This window comes from Wyeomyia smithii, chromosome 3 (genome assembly GCF_029784165.1).
Source record: "Wyeomyia smithii strain HCP4-BCI-WySm-NY-G18 chromosome 3, ASM2978416v1, whole genome shotgun sequence".
Taxonomy (NCBI): Eukaryota; Metazoa; Arthropoda; class Insecta; order Diptera; family Culicidae; genus Wyeomyia; species Wyeomyia smithii.
In genome coordinates, this window is record NC_073696.1 from 3,546,984 (window position 1) to 3,565,635 (window position 18,652).

At 40.2% G+C, this 18,652-nt stretch overlaps 2 protein-coding genes across 2 annotated transcripts; one reads left to right on the top strand and one right to left on the bottom strand.

Moving 5' to 3' along the window:
- The first annotated feature begins 2,132 nt into the window (after positions 1–2,132).
- On the top strand, positions 2,133–3,567 carry LOC129727549 (uncharacterized). Its single transcript, XM_055685478.1, has 3 exons — positions 2,133–2,713; positions 2,766–2,953; positions 3,010–3,567. Exons 1-3 carry the CDS (start codon positions 2,255–2,257, stop codon positions 3,473–3,475), a joined length of 1,113 nt encoding a protein of 370 aa, XP_055541453.1. The 5' UTR covers positions 2,133–2,254; the 3' UTR covers positions 3,476–3,567.
- On the bottom strand, positions 2,845–5,626 carry LOC129727548 (solute carrier family 17 member 9). Its single transcript, XM_055685476.1, has 4 exons — positions 5,297–5,626; positions 4,455–5,235; positions 4,125–4,341; positions 2,845–4,064 (listed from the first exon to the last, which is right to left on the bottom strand). Exons 1-4 carry the CDS (start codon positions 5,377–5,379, stop codon positions 3,817–3,819), a joined length of 1,329 nt encoding a protein of 442 aa, XP_055541451.1. The 5' UTR covers positions 5,380–5,626; the 3' UTR covers positions 2,845–3,816.
- Between the last annotated feature and the right edge of the window lie 13,026 nt (positions 5,627–18,652).

Below are 18,652 nucleotides of genomic sequence, written 5' to 3' on the forward strand. Positions count from 1 at the left end.
CTCACAAAAACCTTGTTTAAACTTGTTTAATGAAGCACGAGAGAAGGTTATTTATGAATTGACCAGATATAATTCATTCCAACCGCAAGCTATAGCACCGCTATCGATTTGCAGTCGTTTGTTCTTCATCACCGGTCGTAGCTGGCTATGGAACTGACTTGCTATCATTCTGGCTACGTGCCGGAAAAGTAATCGCATGTGAGTCCCAGCTTATGATTTTCAACAAATTTTAATCAAATTTCGGTGTTTATGCAAGTTTAACCCTTAAATGCGCAATGTTGTTTTAAAACAACACTACTAAAAACGTTTCAAAATATACGTATTTCAGTAATTTAAAAAAATATAATTCATTAGAACAGCTTTCTAGACTCTAACGAAGAAAACTTAACAGCTGGAAGTACTGTATTTGAATGTTTTGTTTTTATTTTTGCTGTCAAAATCTCGGAAACCAAAAAAAAACATGGCGAGATTTCCGACTGGTGCTGACTGTCTTTGAAAATAAATTTTAAAATAACGTTAGTGGTTAGTGAAAATGTCTGAATTATCAGTGATTGTACTAACAAAAGGTCAATTTTGAAGTTACTGTTAACAAAAGTAATTTTTTAGACTTTATTCTGCGATAAAGTCACAGTGTTGTTTAAAAACAACATGGTAATATTGTGATTTCAGAGAAAAATTAGAATTTTGCGCTCAGACTCAGACAGCACCGATAAAAATGCGACTCATGAACTTGTTTGTCAAAGCGCACTTTTAATTTACTTCAATTGAAATTGAATAGCATTGACTTAAAGCCGCCTTGATTCCTTGCCCTCGAATATGCAGCAGAGCCGCATTGACATGGGCTGCAATCAGAATGTTCTACGAACAAACTAGTTGTAATCCATTATTTGATGTTGCTTAAACAGTATGCAATATAACATAGTTTTCATTGACTGGTGAATGACCGGCGGTTAAAACCTCAACAAAAAAATGTGTCGATGAGATATATGGGAAAAAGACCTCTGAATTTCGTCCAGAGATTTAGAGGTACGGCTCAAGAGTTTCGTCTTCTCGAAAGAAGTCACTATTCTAAATTTCAGCAGGCTTCGGGAAGTCGTGCGGGTAAAATTATACTTTTTTACCAATGAAAAATAAAAAAAAATTGTGATGCCAAATTCCTTAGAGTTTTTTTTTTTTTTGTAAGATTTGGACCACTGCGACCATTATTTTGATCTTTTGTGGGAAAAAAATATTTATATATTTTTCAGCTGGGAAACTCTCTCAGCTTTAATTTATTTTTACCATTGAGGACATTTTTCGAAAAACCGAAGCCCTACCGCTAAACGAAATTTGAAGGCCTAGTTTCCCCATAACTTCTGTTGATTCTAGCTTGAGAATTCCTAAGCTTCAGAAAGTCTTTTTTTTTTTTGAAAATTTGTTTCCTGAGATAACATAAATGTTTTCCAGTACCGCAAAAGTGTACAGCGCATCGTTTCTATGTCTGTCTCCTGCATCTCCAAAATTGAGCTTTATAGACATAGTTGTCCCACGACTTTTATTTTATATATCATGGTATTGTTGTGATAAATACATCAAATCGCCAAAAGCATGCGAACTTTAACAAACCCCGTACCCGATGTTGTCGTATCATATTCACTAACCGATCTAAAAATAGGCGGAATGGTGTCCATCGCTGATGGCATTAAATCGTACATGCCTTTGATGATGATTATGATATTCTTTGCTCGATCAAGACAAACGAAAACCTAAGAAACAAATAAAAAGACTCTAATTAACTAATGAGATGTAGAGAATAAAACTTATTCGGATATTTTTGTATTTCAATTACGAACATTTTACTATCCCCAGTTGAACGTGTATCGAGTGCTATTCCTTACAGCACTTTTTTCCAGTGTTTGAGATGTCTGTCAGTTGCGGGTGTTGCTTCTTCTTTTTCTTAGAACTACCCTGCATTCTAATTTTTTTGTGAAAGGGCAATATTGAACAAAAATTATGAACCACACGCGCAAAAATAATGCCGCCTGTAAATGCTCAATATTCGAGCTCAGAAACATTTCGCTGCTGCAACTTTCGAGCAGCTTGACAAAACGGGAATAAGGGAAGTATGCAACAGTAGTAGCAAAATAGTTCGCACTGCCGGCGCTTTAAAGAGCTACAGATTTTTGGTTCTGTAGATCCCATCCCGGGAAATCAGTTTTATCAAATCGGTATGTAAGTGAATTGCGCGGCATAAAAACCTAACATCCGTATCAACATGCTCTCTACAAGCGAGCCAAAAATCCGAGAACTGAAACGAAATGAACTGCGATGGGAACGACAGCTGCATCGTAAAACTGACCTGGATATTAACCGTGCCGGTTTGGGTGAGATGCTACGAGAAGTACAAGATATAGAAAATCTCTCCTGTGCAGAAATTAAAGGGCTAGCCTCAAGAATCAAGCGTCGTAAGCATGCGGACGCGAAGGATTTGCTGAAGCTTAGCTATGGTTTTCAGCAGAGTGCCGAAAACATTTCAGAATTCATACGCATTACCGGCGCAATCAATGTAATCGTGAAAGTATTTACCGGATCCGATTCAGATCTGCAGCAACTGGCAGCGGAATGTTTGTGCAATTTATCGTTGGGAGACGAAGTTTGCTGTGAAAAAGTGGCCATGTTTGCAGGGACATATTTAATTACATTCATAGAAACTGTAAACAATACCCGTCTGACGGTAAGTAAAACATCATTCGAAAAATTGATAGTAACTTTCATTTCTTTTATAGTGTACGTGTGTCTGGACCCTGCAGAACATGATATCATCTGGAGCTAAGGCAGCCAAAGTATTACATTCACAGGGATCTGTTGCCAGATTTTGCCATCTACTCAAAACAACTAGAAATAATGATCAGTTATTGGCGGAAATTTTTACGACCATAGATCTGATTTTAGACTATGGTCTATTGTTTATAAGGTAGTTATAGTCATGTCATCAAAATTTCTTTAACCAATCTTTTTGATGTTTCACAGTCAAGAAACCATCGTTGTCGACATCATACCCACCGCTTCTTCCAGTACACCCTCGCTGAGCGGCATTAGAATTATTTACAAATCGCTCTTTTTAACTAATTTTGAAACGTTAGATCGCAACACGTTACATGATATATTAAATAACTGTATTGGCTACTTGAAGACGGAACTCGGAAGCGGCTACTATGCAGAAAGAATATTGGCGATTAGAATACTGGGTAATTTAATTGCGAAAAACGATAGAAGTCTCTGCGAAGCTTTTCTAGCTGGGTGTCAGAAGAATGACATTTTGCTGAGCTCCTTGTTCAATTCTCATTCGGAAGCTGGCGAGATTGCAATCTGTCGGGAGCTTTTGTGGTTTTACGGCAATCTCTTCGGAACAGCGAATGAGACGGATATGCAGAAGTATCTGAAGCGCGATAATTTTGTCGAAAATTTAATTGTTCCCAGGGCCATGCTAAATTGATAGATCATAAATCAAGAAAAAAAATACTATTGTAATTGTAGTATAGGTTTTTCGATTATGAAAAACACGTTTTCTACAAATTGTTTTGTAAATAAAAATATTTTGCCTGTTATAGGTATGTGATGAAATTTATTTTCCCGGAACAGCAGTTTTGTTTTTTCCTCGATCTAGAATAGTTCAAAAAAAGGTCAACTACCGAAGTTTTTATGCAGCAAAATATCAGCAGGTTTTTGGTTCTTCGTGTTTTTCAACTGACTTGTACAATATTTAAAAAAAAAACCTATGTCTGTCGTATTGTTTCAATAGTTTGATGATACGAGCGAGCCCTACGTGATTGTGTCTTAAATAATTGCTTCTGTCGAGCCGAAGACCGTGAAGACAAACCAACCCACAGTGTTGATTGCTGCGGCAGTGCTAAATACCGCAGACCAGCTTTGCGTAAGTTCTAAAATATGCCCGGCCAGATACACGCCTAAAAACCCCGGTATTGCTCCTACGGTGTTCATCAGGCCAAACACACTGCCCGAGTGGCTAGGAGCTAAATCCTGAGGATTCACGGTTACTGCATTGTTGTGTAACCCCGATAGACCTGAGACGTGAGTACGTAGTTTTAATATTTGTGTACAACATACAAAATGAATAAACATACCAATAATAATTGACATACAAGTCAGTGCCGTATTGAACTCCTGCGTGTGGCACATTATGAACAGCGCAATGTTTTGACCGATGAAGCAGACGCTTTGCACCAGCTTTCTGGTTCGTGTCAAAGGCCATTGTCTCACTGTCAGTTTCTCGGTTAAAATCTTTCCAAAGAAAGTTACCGGTGGCAGTGCCAGCCATGGAATCATATTTACTACCCAACCCTAAAAGACAAAACTTTGATGAGTGAGAGAGGCTTGACACTATTCATTAAAAATGAATGATTTGATACAGAATAATTGATATAAAAGTTCTATAAAAAGTTCAACATTGTTACCTTAGCTTGTGGAAAGTTTTCGTGGAAATACGTTGGCAGCCAGGACAGTAGCACGAAAAAGCAATTCATTTCACAGGCATGTGCCAGTACACAAGCCCAGAAAGAAATTCTTCCGAACAACCGCAACCAGGGAACGGCTTCCGTTGAACCCAGCTTCGAGCATATCCTGCTAGGTTGCGAGATGTTAATGATCCTATTGCGATCAGTAGACATCGTGTAGTAACGCAACAGCAGCGTCCACGACAACCCCAGAAAGCCTATAACCCGGAATACCGTCGGCCACCCGAAGTAATCCAATATAAACGATCCTAGGATACCTGTCAGCAATGTACCCAGTGCTGATCCGGACGTAAGAATACTGAAGAAACTGGTCCGTTCGTTCGCACATAGGTTCTGACTAGTGATGCTGATCATGCTGGGAAAATGAACTCCCTGGCAGGCCCCATTGACTATCCTGACCGCCACAATAAACGGAATAGAATAACTTGACAGGTATGACGCCGATGTGATGATGTTTGGCATCCAGAAGGTGATTAGTGACCAGCCAATAGCAGCCAACAGAATCACTCTCTGTCCACCGAATTTATCGCTGAGGTAGCCACCAAGCACTTGCGTCAAGGTGTATCCCCAGAAAAAGGAACTTAACACAGTTCCTGAGTCAGTTTTACTCCATTTTCGCTCGGAGGCGACCGCAGGAACCAAGAGAGGCATTGTTGTTCGTGTCGAGTACAGCATGCATGTTCCAGCCAACAACGTTAGGAACCAAGTCCTTTTCTCACCTCTGCAAGAGAAAATATACACTTTCCAACAAGACTTCAAAACTAACCGTACTATCTCTCTACCTGGTCCATATACTTTGGCTATCGTTTAAATCGCGTAGTAGCGAGTACTTTAACTTCTCTTCCATCGGCGTAGGTTTAACCATTTTTATTCTCGAATTCCTGCTTGCGAGAATTATTTTCAGGCCATAAATGCCATTCTTCCACTCAAGTCGAGATCATTTGCCACTTTGTTATGCATCGAGCGGAATGTGTATCTTGTTTAAAAACTACTTGCCAACCCGACTGTTTTGCTTTGCTCTTCTTAACTACTGCTGCTCTGGCGTTTTTTCAAGCCTTTCAGTGTACCGTTTAAGTCCAGACGCTCCTCAACCCATAAAGTGTCAATGACGAACAAACCCGATCAGCTGTCTGCCTGACATCTGCAGTGAGGGGTCGCTCAATTAGCAGTGCAAGCAATAAACAGTAACCTTCAATGCGGTAGACTACCTGGTTTTAATTTTTGGTGTTCCAACTGAAATACTAGCTATTGACTGAATACCCTTCTCCACCGTTTCACTTCAGGTTATACTTCAAGAAGTTAAGAAGTATCGTTGTTAAATACTATGCGTAAAATAGGCTACAAACAGCCATTAAAATAATGCTATCAATGATTTATCATTAGTTATGAATGTTTCTTATAATAAAACTAATCTCAGCAACGTATAGTAGTTCTTTTCAGGGAATTGTAATTGTGGCGCGATATTGGCTGGAAGAACGAGGTTTTTATTTCCCTTCTCTTGACATGATGGTGCTTATTACGGGAGTCACTTCACGGTGAAACATATTTCCCGATTCCACCTCAACTGAGGTGTAAAGAATTACCTCCGTGAAGTGAGATTGACAGTCAAGTAAAATTGAGAATAGGACATGTGAAATGAGAATGTTTCCCAGCTCAAAAATTTCCCAGTCCCAGAAAGCCGATTTTTATTCCGTTCTTTTTTTAGATAACACCAGATCTAGACGTTTTCTGCATTGCTATTTGGTAAATATGCTAATTGGTACATAACACCGATTGTCTAAATCATACCGAGCATCCAATTACTACCTCTCTTCCCAAGCACAGTCGACACTAACGGATACTACCGATCTGACTTTGTAAACGATTTGTTGTTGTTGTCACTTTCTGTTTCCGATGCTTTTTTACTCTCCTTGCCATTCTCTTCTCTTCTTAACTTCTCCCTCTTTCCAACTAACTGACGAAACCTTGATATAAAAGGTACACTCGAACATTTCACCCCATCACGACCTAAAAGTGGAAGCAGTATACAAAATGATACGACACAACAAAGCCATCAAGTATCGTGATCAGTTATACCTGATCCACGTGACCAGGGGGTCAACTACACTAAGCACAGTGAAAACAATCACCGCCCTATTCAACATCATCGTGCAATGGGAGCGATACAAACCGATTCATCGTGATGTCACGCAGTGTTCCAACTGCTTGAACTATGGACATGGCACCAAGAATTGCACATCAAGAGTCGCTGCATGAAATGTGCAGGACCGCATCGAACAGTGGAATGTCTTGTTGAGGAAGCCGAACAAATCAAGTGTCTCAACTGTGACAAAGAGCATGCTACGAACAGCCGTTCCTGTCCAAAACGAGCAGAATTTATCAAAATTCGAAGTGAAATTGCCAATCGCCAGCGACCGTCGAATAGAAAAAGTGTACAACCTAGCGTTACACCAACCCCGCCAGCGACTTCAAGTACGTTGCCGTTTCCACCTCCTCCAACTGGTGGTGTTCCTAACCGGGACCCCCCGGATTTTTGAGTTATGCACATGCTACCAGCATGCCCCCAGCGAGTAGCAATTTGTACTCGATGGAACAGCTAGCTACGCTTTTTCTTAAGCTCGATCAGCAAACAAAGGCTTGTCGCACCAACCAGGAACAGATTGCGGTCATGATGACTTTTTACTACCGTCATGGATCCATTCTTTCGAATCCTTAACTGGAATGCCCGCTCTGTGGGCAACAAGAAGTTAGAACTTCTACATTTTCTGAACACACACCACATCGATGTCGCTGCAATAACCGAAACACATTTGAAGCCGAACATAAACTTCTGCCTGCCGGAGCACTCGATAGTCAGACTGGATCGCACAACCTCAGCTGGGGGCGGGGTTGCAATCGCCATAAGAAGAGGACTACCATACAAATGACTGCCGAGTTTCAACACAACCTTTGTCGAAGCTGTAGGAATCGAAATTACCACCACAGATGGACCACTCACATTTATTGCGGTCTATTGTCCGAAGCAGTCTCGACGGGCAAATGGAACCACGGTGAAACTGAAGAACGACATCCAAAAGCTGTCTAGAAGAGGAGGCAATTTCGTCATCACAGGTGATCTCAATGCTCGCCACTCCGCTTGGGGTGACTCCAGGTGCAACTCAAATGGTAACATCATCGTAGAAGATTCCGAAGCTGGATATTACTATCCCGCTCATCAGGAATTGCCAACTTACATCTCCCCTGGTGGTGTAGGCTCCAAGCTTGACATTTTTCTGACCAACATCACCGATCGATTTTCGATTCCGAAAACCATAACAGAGCTCTCCTCAGATCATCTCCCGGTCATCGCTGAGAGTGGTGCTAACGTAGAATAGCGCCAAGTTCAACAAAGAAGAAATTACCATCCTGCAAATTGGGTTCAGCTGCAGCGGTATGTTGAAAACCATCTAGATGCGGACATCACTTTGAATAGCACTGGAGACATCGATCGTACTCTACAGTTCATGATAGACGTCATCCAGGAAGCAGAGTGCCGCTACATCCCATCTGTTCCAGTGAGACGTAAGTTTGCGCAAATCGACGATACCACTAAGCACATAATTTCCTTGCGAAATTCGCTGAGAAGGCAATATCAACGTACCCGCAACCCTAGGCACCGATTCTTCGCTAGACAGCTGACAAAAATCGTTCAAGAACGTCTGGAGAAATGAAAAACAGACAATTTGCAACCGAATTACGTAATTTGCCCAACTGCTCACGGCCATTTTGGCGTGTGGCTAAAGTGTTAAAGAACAAACCGAAACCCATCCCGCCGTTAATAGTGAATAGTGAAACTCTGCTAACTTCCCGCGAGAAGGCTTGCGCTATCTCTCAGCATTTTGCCGCTTCCCACAATTTTGGTCGTGATATTGTGAGTGGAATCGAACCAGCTGTCAGAGAATCGATAGTAATTCTGGCGCACACACCGAATATCTTACCACCAGTGGACGAGGTACAGAACAACATCAAATTCTCTCGGAACATGAAGGCTCCCGGATTTGACGGAGTGTTCAACCTTGTGCTCAAAAATCACAGGAGGGTTGTGTGCAAAGCCACGACCGCAAGATTGAAGTAGAATACTTTTACACAGCTCTACTTACGCTGTACATTAACCTACGGCCGGGCGAATCGGTTCGCGCCGCTTTTCGCGTTTAGCCTGGCAGAGGCCTTATGCACACGGCCAATACAATAGAAAGGTGTTTTTCATATTGAAAATGAGACACGGCTTTACTGGAGTAAGCGTTGGCAAATGTATCAACCGCTAATACCGCCGCTATCGTGCGAAAGTCAGCCTCGTAGAGGCCAGAGACGTGGTGACCAACCACAGGGCAAGTGATTTGTTTAATTTGAAGGCAGCCACAGGCGCAACCCGCTGCTATCCTCTGTTACTGCTGAGTGCTGATATCTGCTGCTACTGCTGTCAACGTTGTGGACGGTCCATCCAGCTCACCTTCCGACTAATGAATGTAGCTAGTTTTCCCAGAAACACTCTTTCATAGTCGAAGGGTGCTACGAAATAGGCCACGCCTTTCTGTTCAGTTTTACCATTTTGTAATGTTCTTCAGGCGAATTATACCACAATTCGCATTTGATTTTTGTATCCAGCGAATAAACACCGATGGTGCTCTCACACACGCAACGATTTATCCCTAACCGTATTGCGGCTTGTAACATCAAGCGATTACGTTTGCTCGCTGTTGCGTATTGCATCATGTTGCAACTTGGCAGCTGGGTGACGACGAAATTCTGTTCATGCTGATTGATTGAATCGACTCCATATTAACTCTGCATAGTCGAACTAACTGCTTTTGTGAATGCGTTCTAACAGGGCAGTTTGTTATTCAAAATCGGTTATGCTGATCACAGCCTTTGCGCTGCCCCAACAGTGAGGGGTTAGCTCAATAAAGTAAAAATTTGACAACTACAATAGAATTTTATTGCATCCCGCACAGAATGTCTGCTTGTGTTGATGCCAGAAAATTATTAACCTTCAATTATTTTTATATTTGCTTTGAAAAAAAGCATTTTGCGGTTCAATATCGGTTGCTTATTACAACCTTTGAGCTGCCCTAACATTGGGGGAATTAAGATACACGGACAACATGCACTGTGGAAGCTATTTCACCTTCAGTAAATTAGACGGGTGCGACAGATTTAAATTGCTAGGATGCAACACAGAATGCTTGCTTGCGTTGACAAAAATTATTAACTTTCAATAACTTGTTTATTTGCCTTGAAAAAGGCATTTTGATTTCCAAAATTGGATTTTCTGATGGCAATCTTCATGCTGCCCCAACACGGGGGAAATAATGGCTGTCTGGCGACACACGCTGAGAAAAACCGCGCTGCTCCTGAGACGTGGTGACCAACCACAGAGCTAGTGCTGCTGCTAAGGAAGGACGACTGCTGCTGTCGCTTTCTAGAACTATTTTGAGCGGCTCCGGCTGAAACAGGCTCTTATATAGGCCAAATAGCATGTTTTCAATTGCAAGGTATATGATCCTGTCGACCGTGCTTGGGAAGCAAGCATATAACGACCAATCGGAGGTCGAATTTTTCGTTTTGACAAGGCTTGACTATTTTCAATAGTGCAATAGTGTGAAAGATAAAATTACAATTATCTTATTTTGGGAAGAATCTTAGAAGATTTTCCAATCTATTGCTGCAAGAACGAAGGAAATCCATCGAATACTAACCGATTTATTAGCATTTGAAATTGGACATATTTTTCACTTTTTTCGGTTTTAGATTTTCATTTTACATCCCTATGTAGCCGAACTTCATGAGAGAAGTATTCTACTTCAAAATTTCAAATGCTAATAAATCGGTTAGTTTTCGATGGATTTCCTTCGTTTTGGCAGCAATTGATTAGAAAATCTTCTAAGATTCCTACCAAATGCATGGAATTGCAATTTTATCATTCGAACTATTGTACTATTGAAAACTTTTAAGCCTTGTCAAAACACAAAATTCGACCTCTGATTGGTCGTTATACCGCGCTTTCCCAAGCACGGTCGGCAGAGTTATGGACCTAGTAAATTGGGAATGCATCATTTGGCCTATATAAGAGCTTTATCAGATAATAAACAAACATTTCATCGGATATTAAATTGAACAACTGAAATTTGAAGAACACAAATGATTATTTGAAGAGTTAATATTTTCTCGTTTTGCGCTATAATCCAAAGTTAATTATCTTCATCTACATGCATACTCTGACTATTATTACGTGTTTGCGTCGCTTAGTGTTTGGCTACGGTCATGCAGAACTCAAATAACGGCGCGATGCGATTCGGCAAGACGAAATCTGTTGAAATGTATAGCTCTACTTCGCCTTAAAAAGAGCTGTACATTTCACCACGGTAAGGCGAATTGCATCGCGCCGGCATTCGCGTTCTGCATAACCGTAGCCTTTGTTCCGTTCCCGTTTAATGATGTCGTATTAAATGTGCATATTACAATTCGGCAGCACTTCAACTTCTCATTTGCACAAAATTTAAAAGTATTCAATGAACTTCATTCAAAATATCAGAAATTAAAATACTGCCAACTGACACGCAACTTGCCAAGCAGCCGGGTTATCTTTCTTGTAAAAGTATTCTACTTCAACCTTGCGGTCGTGGCTTTGCATACAACCTTCTTGTGATTTTTAAGGCGAAGTAGAGCTATACATTTCAACAGATTTCGTCTTGCCGAATCGCATCGCGCCATTATTTGCGTTCTGCATGACCGTAGCCAAACACTAAGCGACGCAAACACGTAATAATAATCAGAGTATGCATGTAGATGAAGATAATTAACTTTGGATTATAGCGCAAAACGAGAAAATATTAACTCTTCAAATAATCATTTGTGTTCGTCAAATTTCAGTTGTTCAATTTAATATCCGATGAAATGTTTGTTTATTATCTGATGAAGCTCTTATATAGGCCAAATGATGCATTCCCAATTTACTAGGTCCAAAACTCTGCCGACCGTGCTTGGGAAAGCGCGGTATAACGACCAATCAGAGGTCGAATTTTGTGTTTTGACAAGGCTTAAGAGTTTTCAATAGTACAATAGTTCGAATGATAAAATTGCAATTTCATGCATTTGGTAGGAATCTTAGAAGATTTTCTAATCAATTGCTGCAAAAACGAAGGAAATCCATCGAAAACTAACCGATTTATTAGCATTTGAAATTTTTCTCACTTTTTTCAGTTTTAGATTTTCATTTCACATCCCTATGTAGCAGAACTTCCTGAAAGAAGTATTCTAATTCAAAATTAAATCTTCATTCATTCATTTGTTGTCCTTATAAGGACAATTGTTCAATTTATCATAGGATGTAGTGTTTATCTTACATCTCTGTGTTACCTTGATAGTGAGGACTAAGGCGCACGGTCAACACAGTGAGAAAGGTGTTTTCACATTGAAAACTAGACACGGCTTGTTGGCAAATGCATCTACCGCCAATACCACCGCTATCATACGAAAGCGTGTCGTTTCATGTGGGGAATATCAACAACGAAAAATGACGCGCGTCTAAGCATAACCCGAACTGTTTCGCCGTGCTGCTCCCATTTACCTTTACATCGGCCTCAGGGAAGTACCGGCTGCATCTGCATCTACCGCTGAGGCTGTCACTATACTGCTATTGGTACCAAAAGCTATTAACTCTTCAAATAAGTGTTTTATTTGTTCTCAAAAGAACAATTGTTCAATTCAAAATCGGTTTTACGCAATCGCATCTCTGTAATATTACCGACAATAATATTTTTCTGAACAAAATGATAACTTTCTCATTAGGCCTCTGCCATAATAGACGCGAAAAGCGACGCGAACCGATTCGCTCGGCTGTAGGTTAATGTTCAGCCTTCAGTAGAGCTCTACATTAACCTACGGCCGAGCGTATCGGTTCGCGCCGCTTTTCGCGTCTACTATGGCAGAGGCCTTAGAGAAAGTTGCTGGCTGATGTATTCACTTCATGCAAGCCTGCTGCTGATGCTTCCCGCTACCACACTGAAACAGCATTTTAGTGAAGGGAGTGTCGTTGCATCAGCTGACCCTGCTACTATCGATGCTGAAATACCCGCTGCAACAGCTACGCTATGCATAGCCATGCCACAGTTGTGGCCGCTATACGCTGGCCCAACTGCTGAGCAACTGTAACGCTATTCGCAGCCATGCCACAATTGTGGCCGCTATCCGCTATCGATGGTACCCACCGCTCGCTCCCGCTGCTGCTAAGGGAGGACTGCTGTCGTCGCTGTTCAGAACTATTATGAGCGGCTTCGACTAAAACAGGGTCTCATATAGGGATGAAAATAGGAATGAATTATTTTACGTACGTGGTGGAATGATATAACTTGAAAAATATGTGTGACTTCATTCCGGCTCAGAGCGATCATTTGATAAGCTCCACCTCTTTTGACGTAGGACTACGTCTAACCGCACTATATCGAGATACATTCTGAGGAAACTAAAAACCAAGATGTAACGTCGGAATGAAAGATTTCAAACGGTAATACAGATGTAACCACATGATGGATCACAATAATCAATATGTCGTTGGATTGATAAAATGATGGACAATTTTGTGATTCTTCATATATCATTGTTACTTAATTGTTAAACAGTGAAAATTGATGAAAAGTTTCAAGGTCGTATTTTTACGAACAATGTACCAATCACATGCGAGCACTCCTGGCACAGACTTCATGAGTGGACACCAACTGCTTGCTATGACAACCTCTATTCAGTGGCAAAAAAAAACTGGACAGAACCTCCCCGTCCCAACAGGTCAACTGATATTTGCTTCTATGAACCTAGACTATTTTGATGTCTTGAAAGTAAAGCTCTTTCGGAAAGTTCATACACAGGCAACAGTACTGCACCGAGCCATGTATGAGAAGACGGTCGCTCGTCGTCAGTGCAGTAGCACTCGATTGCCATTTGTGTGCAGTCAAGCCAAGTGGAAACAATGTAGCTGCTGTCGACGTACAGTGGTGCGTGTTCGCACACTACGCTGTGCGACCGTGGGATAAAATAATTCTGTACGCAACAGTATATCACGATATTGGATATTGCATCCAATATGTGATTACAACTGAACGGATTTTGACCTTGATCGAACGACGACGGTTGCCAAAGCATGTGATACAATAATTGGCATATCATTGTATATTGTACGATGAACATAAATTAGTAAAAAGTTCAGTTGAAATCCACTTCTTCTAGTTCAGTTTCGCAGCTTTCAACCAATCACGAGCTCGCTTTATATAGCTGCAACAGATGTTTTGTCATCGTTTTAAAGTGCTTATTGTGTTACTACCCCTGAACAGATTTCAAACACCGATGTCTTAATCGACAGGTAGAATATTGCGAAAGATTGTTATATAATAATTAAAATATCTCTTCAACAAAAGTTGTGTTAACATTCTACTAATCAGAAGCTTGCTACCCCGTTGCTCGTTTCCTTTTGGTTGTCGTGACGAGTAGATGGCATTTGAACTGCAACCGTAGTGATAGAATAAATCTGAGAAAAACAGAGTGTAGAATTCAAAAAGAAAGAAGTTTTTATCATTAAACATGTATAAGAATGTTTAATGATAAAAACTTCTTTCTTTTTGAATTCTACACTCTGTTTTTCTCAGATTTATTTAAATGACCAACTATAGTCTATTTGCAAGACAACAGAAAACCAATATGCTTCGTAAAGATTTTTAAACAGATAGTTCAGATAGCTCGTTTAAGCTGTACTGATGGTTTTATTTTTCCAGTTAAATAAATTCAATTCAATATGACAATCCTAGTTGCATTACGCGGTTGTGGTATAGAGAAAACCCAAATTATATGCATCTTGACGTTAGGTTTCAAACATTCATATTCGTATTTTTCAATTACAAAAATATTACATCAGCATCTGCAAGAAAATATTACTAAACATATAAAGACAACCTGTCGCACAACACAACATATAAACACAACCGTGTAAAAATACTAAACATATGAACACAACCTGTCATTGCCAGACTTGTAATTGAACAACATTATGCAAACATCAGTTGGAGAGGTTAATGTTGTTTATCAAACCGAGCTAGGTTTATTCTTGAAGGAAACAGCCGGATGACTTTTAAATATGGCATTTTGTTGTTTGTTTTTTCATTGGTATCATAAAACTGATTAATTTTTTTCTGGTTCTGCCTAATGAATAAATGTTTCAATTGGCCAAAAATGAAAAAAATGACTGTGACATGTTACATCCTCATAAATTCCAATGTCAATTTCAAAATTTTTGTGAATATAGATTTTCTACTAAAAACTGCAACTCTTTATCGTCACTTTTCCAACGAACTTGTAAATACAGGATTTTTTTATGTGACTTCTTTGCTAAGCAGTTGCATGAAACTGACAATGATACTGCTTTGAAATCGGTGAGTGAGCTATCTTTTACAGGCGCAATTGAAGATGAAAGTAAGTTTGCTTTCTACTAAATCGTTCTTAATTAAGACCTATATAAAAAATTGCCTTTTCGCGTGTTGAAGAAATTTGACTGCATTAGGATGAAAGGTATTCATCAATGTTAAAAACAGTGTTTATTTCTTCTTAAATAGATGTCTGCAAACAAATAATCTAAATTATTTTCAAAAATAAACGCTTTTCTTTTTATGACTTTCTGGTGGCATATGACCTTAACAATATGTGGCCACCAATGAACTAGTTTTAGGATTGTAAGTTGTTAGAGGTGTCGTTTGATGGATTAAGGCTCAATGATCTGAAAGTATTCGGAACGCAACGTCCGCATGAAGCCTTCAACGACCTAGACACTTGATATGACCCTTCCGAGTAATTAGAGGTATAGCACGGCATTACTTTGATCATGTCTATTTTGGTTTCGGTTTCGGCAACATAATGGACAAAATGCCTTTCTCTTGGTGGTTGTTGAGTTTGAATTGTTTAAAACCAAAACAAGAAAACTATAAATTATGATTAAACATAACCGCTCGTTTTTGGCTTTTGTGTGCCGTGTCGAGAGTGAAACGTGGTCAAATCGAACAAAGTCTAAATTCTCTAAATAAAATATAAAACTATCGTAGGCCTACGTCAAACATGCGGTCGTATCTTGGATACCACCCTCGTACTATTTTCAGTTTCTAAAGTTTTTCCTCAGTTTCGTAGCACGAATGCACAAAAATGATTTCTTGTCGAGCCGGACCGATAGCACTCTCATTGAAGCAACAAAATAACATGTTTTGTGTCGTGTTGTTCAGCTTGGTTGAAGAAAATGTTCCCGTCCCCGTGTCGCATGTAAGCAGATTATTGCGTTCAGTAGACAGTAGATAGTGTATCCAGCGAATAAACACCGATGGTGCTCTCACACACGCAACGGTTTTAACCCGTATCTAATTGCGGTTTGTAACATCAAGCGATTTCGTTTGCTCGCTGTTGCGTGTTGCAACTTGGCAGCTGGAAGACGACGAAATTCTGTTTATGCTGATTGATTGAATCGACTCCATATTAGCTCTGCATAGTCGAACTAACTGCTTTTGTGAATGCGTACTAACAGGGCAGTTTATTATTCAATGTCGGTTATGCTGATCGCAGCGTTTGCGCTGCCCCTAAAGTGGGGAGTTTACTAAATAAAGTGAAAGTAAAAATTAGACAACTACAACAGAATTTGATTGCATCCCGCACAGAATGTCTGCTTGTGTTGATGCCAGAAAATTATTAACCTTCAATTATTTTTTTATTTGCCTTGAAAAAAGCATGTTGCGGTTCAAAATCGGTTGCTAATTACAACCTTTGAGCTGCCCTAACATTGGGGGAATTAAGATACACGGACAACATGCACTGTGGAAGCTATTTCACATTCAGTAAATTAGACGGGTGCGACAAATTTGAATTGCTAGGATGCAACACAGAATGCTTGCTTGCGTTGACAAAAATTATTAACTTTCAATGACTTGTTTATTTGCCTTAAAAAAGGCATTTTGATTTCCGAAATTGGATTACCTGATGGCAATCATCATGCTGCCCCAACACGGGGGGAATAATGGCTGTCTGGCGACACACGCTGAGAAAAACTGCGCTGCTCCTGAGACGTGGTGACCAACCACAGGGCTAGTGCTGCTGCTAAGGAAGGACAACTGCTGTTGTCGCTGTCTAGAACTATTATGAGCGGCTCCGGCTGAAGCAGGCTCTTATATAGGCCAAATAGCATGTTTTCAATTGCAAGGTATATGATCCTGTCGACCGTGCTTGAGAAGCAAGCATATAACGACCAATCAGAGGTCGAATTTTTCGTTCTGACAAGGCTTGACTATTTTCGATAGTACAATAGTGTGAATAAAAAAATTACAATTATCTTATTTCGGGAAGAATCTTAGAAGATTTTCCAATCTATTGCTGCAAGAACGAAGGAAATCCATCGAATACTAACCGATTTATTAGCATTTGAAATTGGACATATTTTTCACTTTTTTCGGTTTTAGATTTTCATTTCACATCCCTATGTAGCCGAACTTCCGGAGAGAAGTATTCTACTTCAAAACCTTGGACCAACAGCCTTGCCTGTGGTGGAAAGTGTTCAACCGATGCCTTGAATTGGCGTACTTTCCAGCAAAGTGGAAACTGGCGAAAGTGATTCACATTTTGAAACCAGGAAAGGATCCCACATGCCCCAAAAGCTACCGTCCCATCAGTCTGCTTTCTGCCCTCAGCAAGGTATTCGAACGATGCATCTACAGCCGTATTCTGTGCCACGCAGAAGTGAACAACATATTTCTGGACGAGCAGTTCGGTTTTCGCAGAGGCCATTCAACAACATATCAACTGCAGAGGGTAACAAAACTCATCAATCGGAACAAGGAGCTATCTAAAACAACTGCCATGGCCTGCCTGGACATAGAAAAAGCATTTGACAACGTGTGGCACGACGGGCTTATCTACAAGCTATAGCGCTACAACTATCCCGTTTATCTTGTGAAAATTGTGCAAAACTATCTTACGCTGCGCAAATCTCAGGTGTGCTGGGTGGCCTGTCTGACCCATACGACGTAGGAGCTGGTGTTCCACAGGGCAGTATCCTTGGTCCTGTTCTGTACAACTTATTTATTTATTAGATATTCCTGAACTACCCAATGGATGCATCCTGTCGCTGTTTACTGATGATACCGCCATTATGTACGAGGGCAGACAGATCAACCAAATAGTTAAAAATTTGTGTGAATGCAGCAAAAACTCAGACCATAGTCTTTCCTCATCGGAATAGTCAACGTTTGGTGCTGACAACAAAGATTCGGTTGAACAATGTGGATATTCCTGGTCGTCAAATGTTCGCTATCTTGGTTTGACCTATGATCATAAGCTACTTTATAGCCCCCACATTGAACAAACAGTTACGAAAAGTTTAGTGCTAATGAAGAAGTTGTACCCGCTAATCAACCGAAAATCGAAATTATCCGTCGTGAATAAATTGATGGTATACAAACAGGTCATCCTGCCGATGCTCCTATACGCCTCGTCGGTCTGGAGAACCTGCGCGAGAACTCACCTGCAGAAGATTCAACGGATCCAGAACAAGTTCCTGAAAATGATCTTGAACGTACCTTTCGGAACCCGAACATCAGAAGTGCATCAAATAGCTGGTATCGATATGACCGAAAACATAATCTCTGTACACGCTGAAAACACTAAAAACAATGCACTTAACTCTAGTGCGGTGCTGATTTGTGAGCTTTATTTATAAGTAGCTAGGTATATTTATTTGATAATTAAAACTCTAATGCCGAGCAATAAAATGTAAATCATGTACGTAGAAAAGGAAAAAGTAGTAACACTTATAGTGCATTAAAAACATCAGAGTTGAAAAGTTGATAAAATTGAATCTCTCACAATGTTCAAAAAAAAAAAACAAATGTATAATGAAAATACCGTAGGAAAAGTAAAGAATATGGAATCCAAAAAAAAAATTCACCCCATCATTTTCATTCTAAAACCGTACCAGTGACGTACGGACGGTAGGTGTTAGCCGTTGAAAGGGGGAAAGACAAGGTAGTACCGGTCATCTCTTGCCGGTTTCACCCGTAATGCTGGTGGCTGTTAGTAATACATGGCTA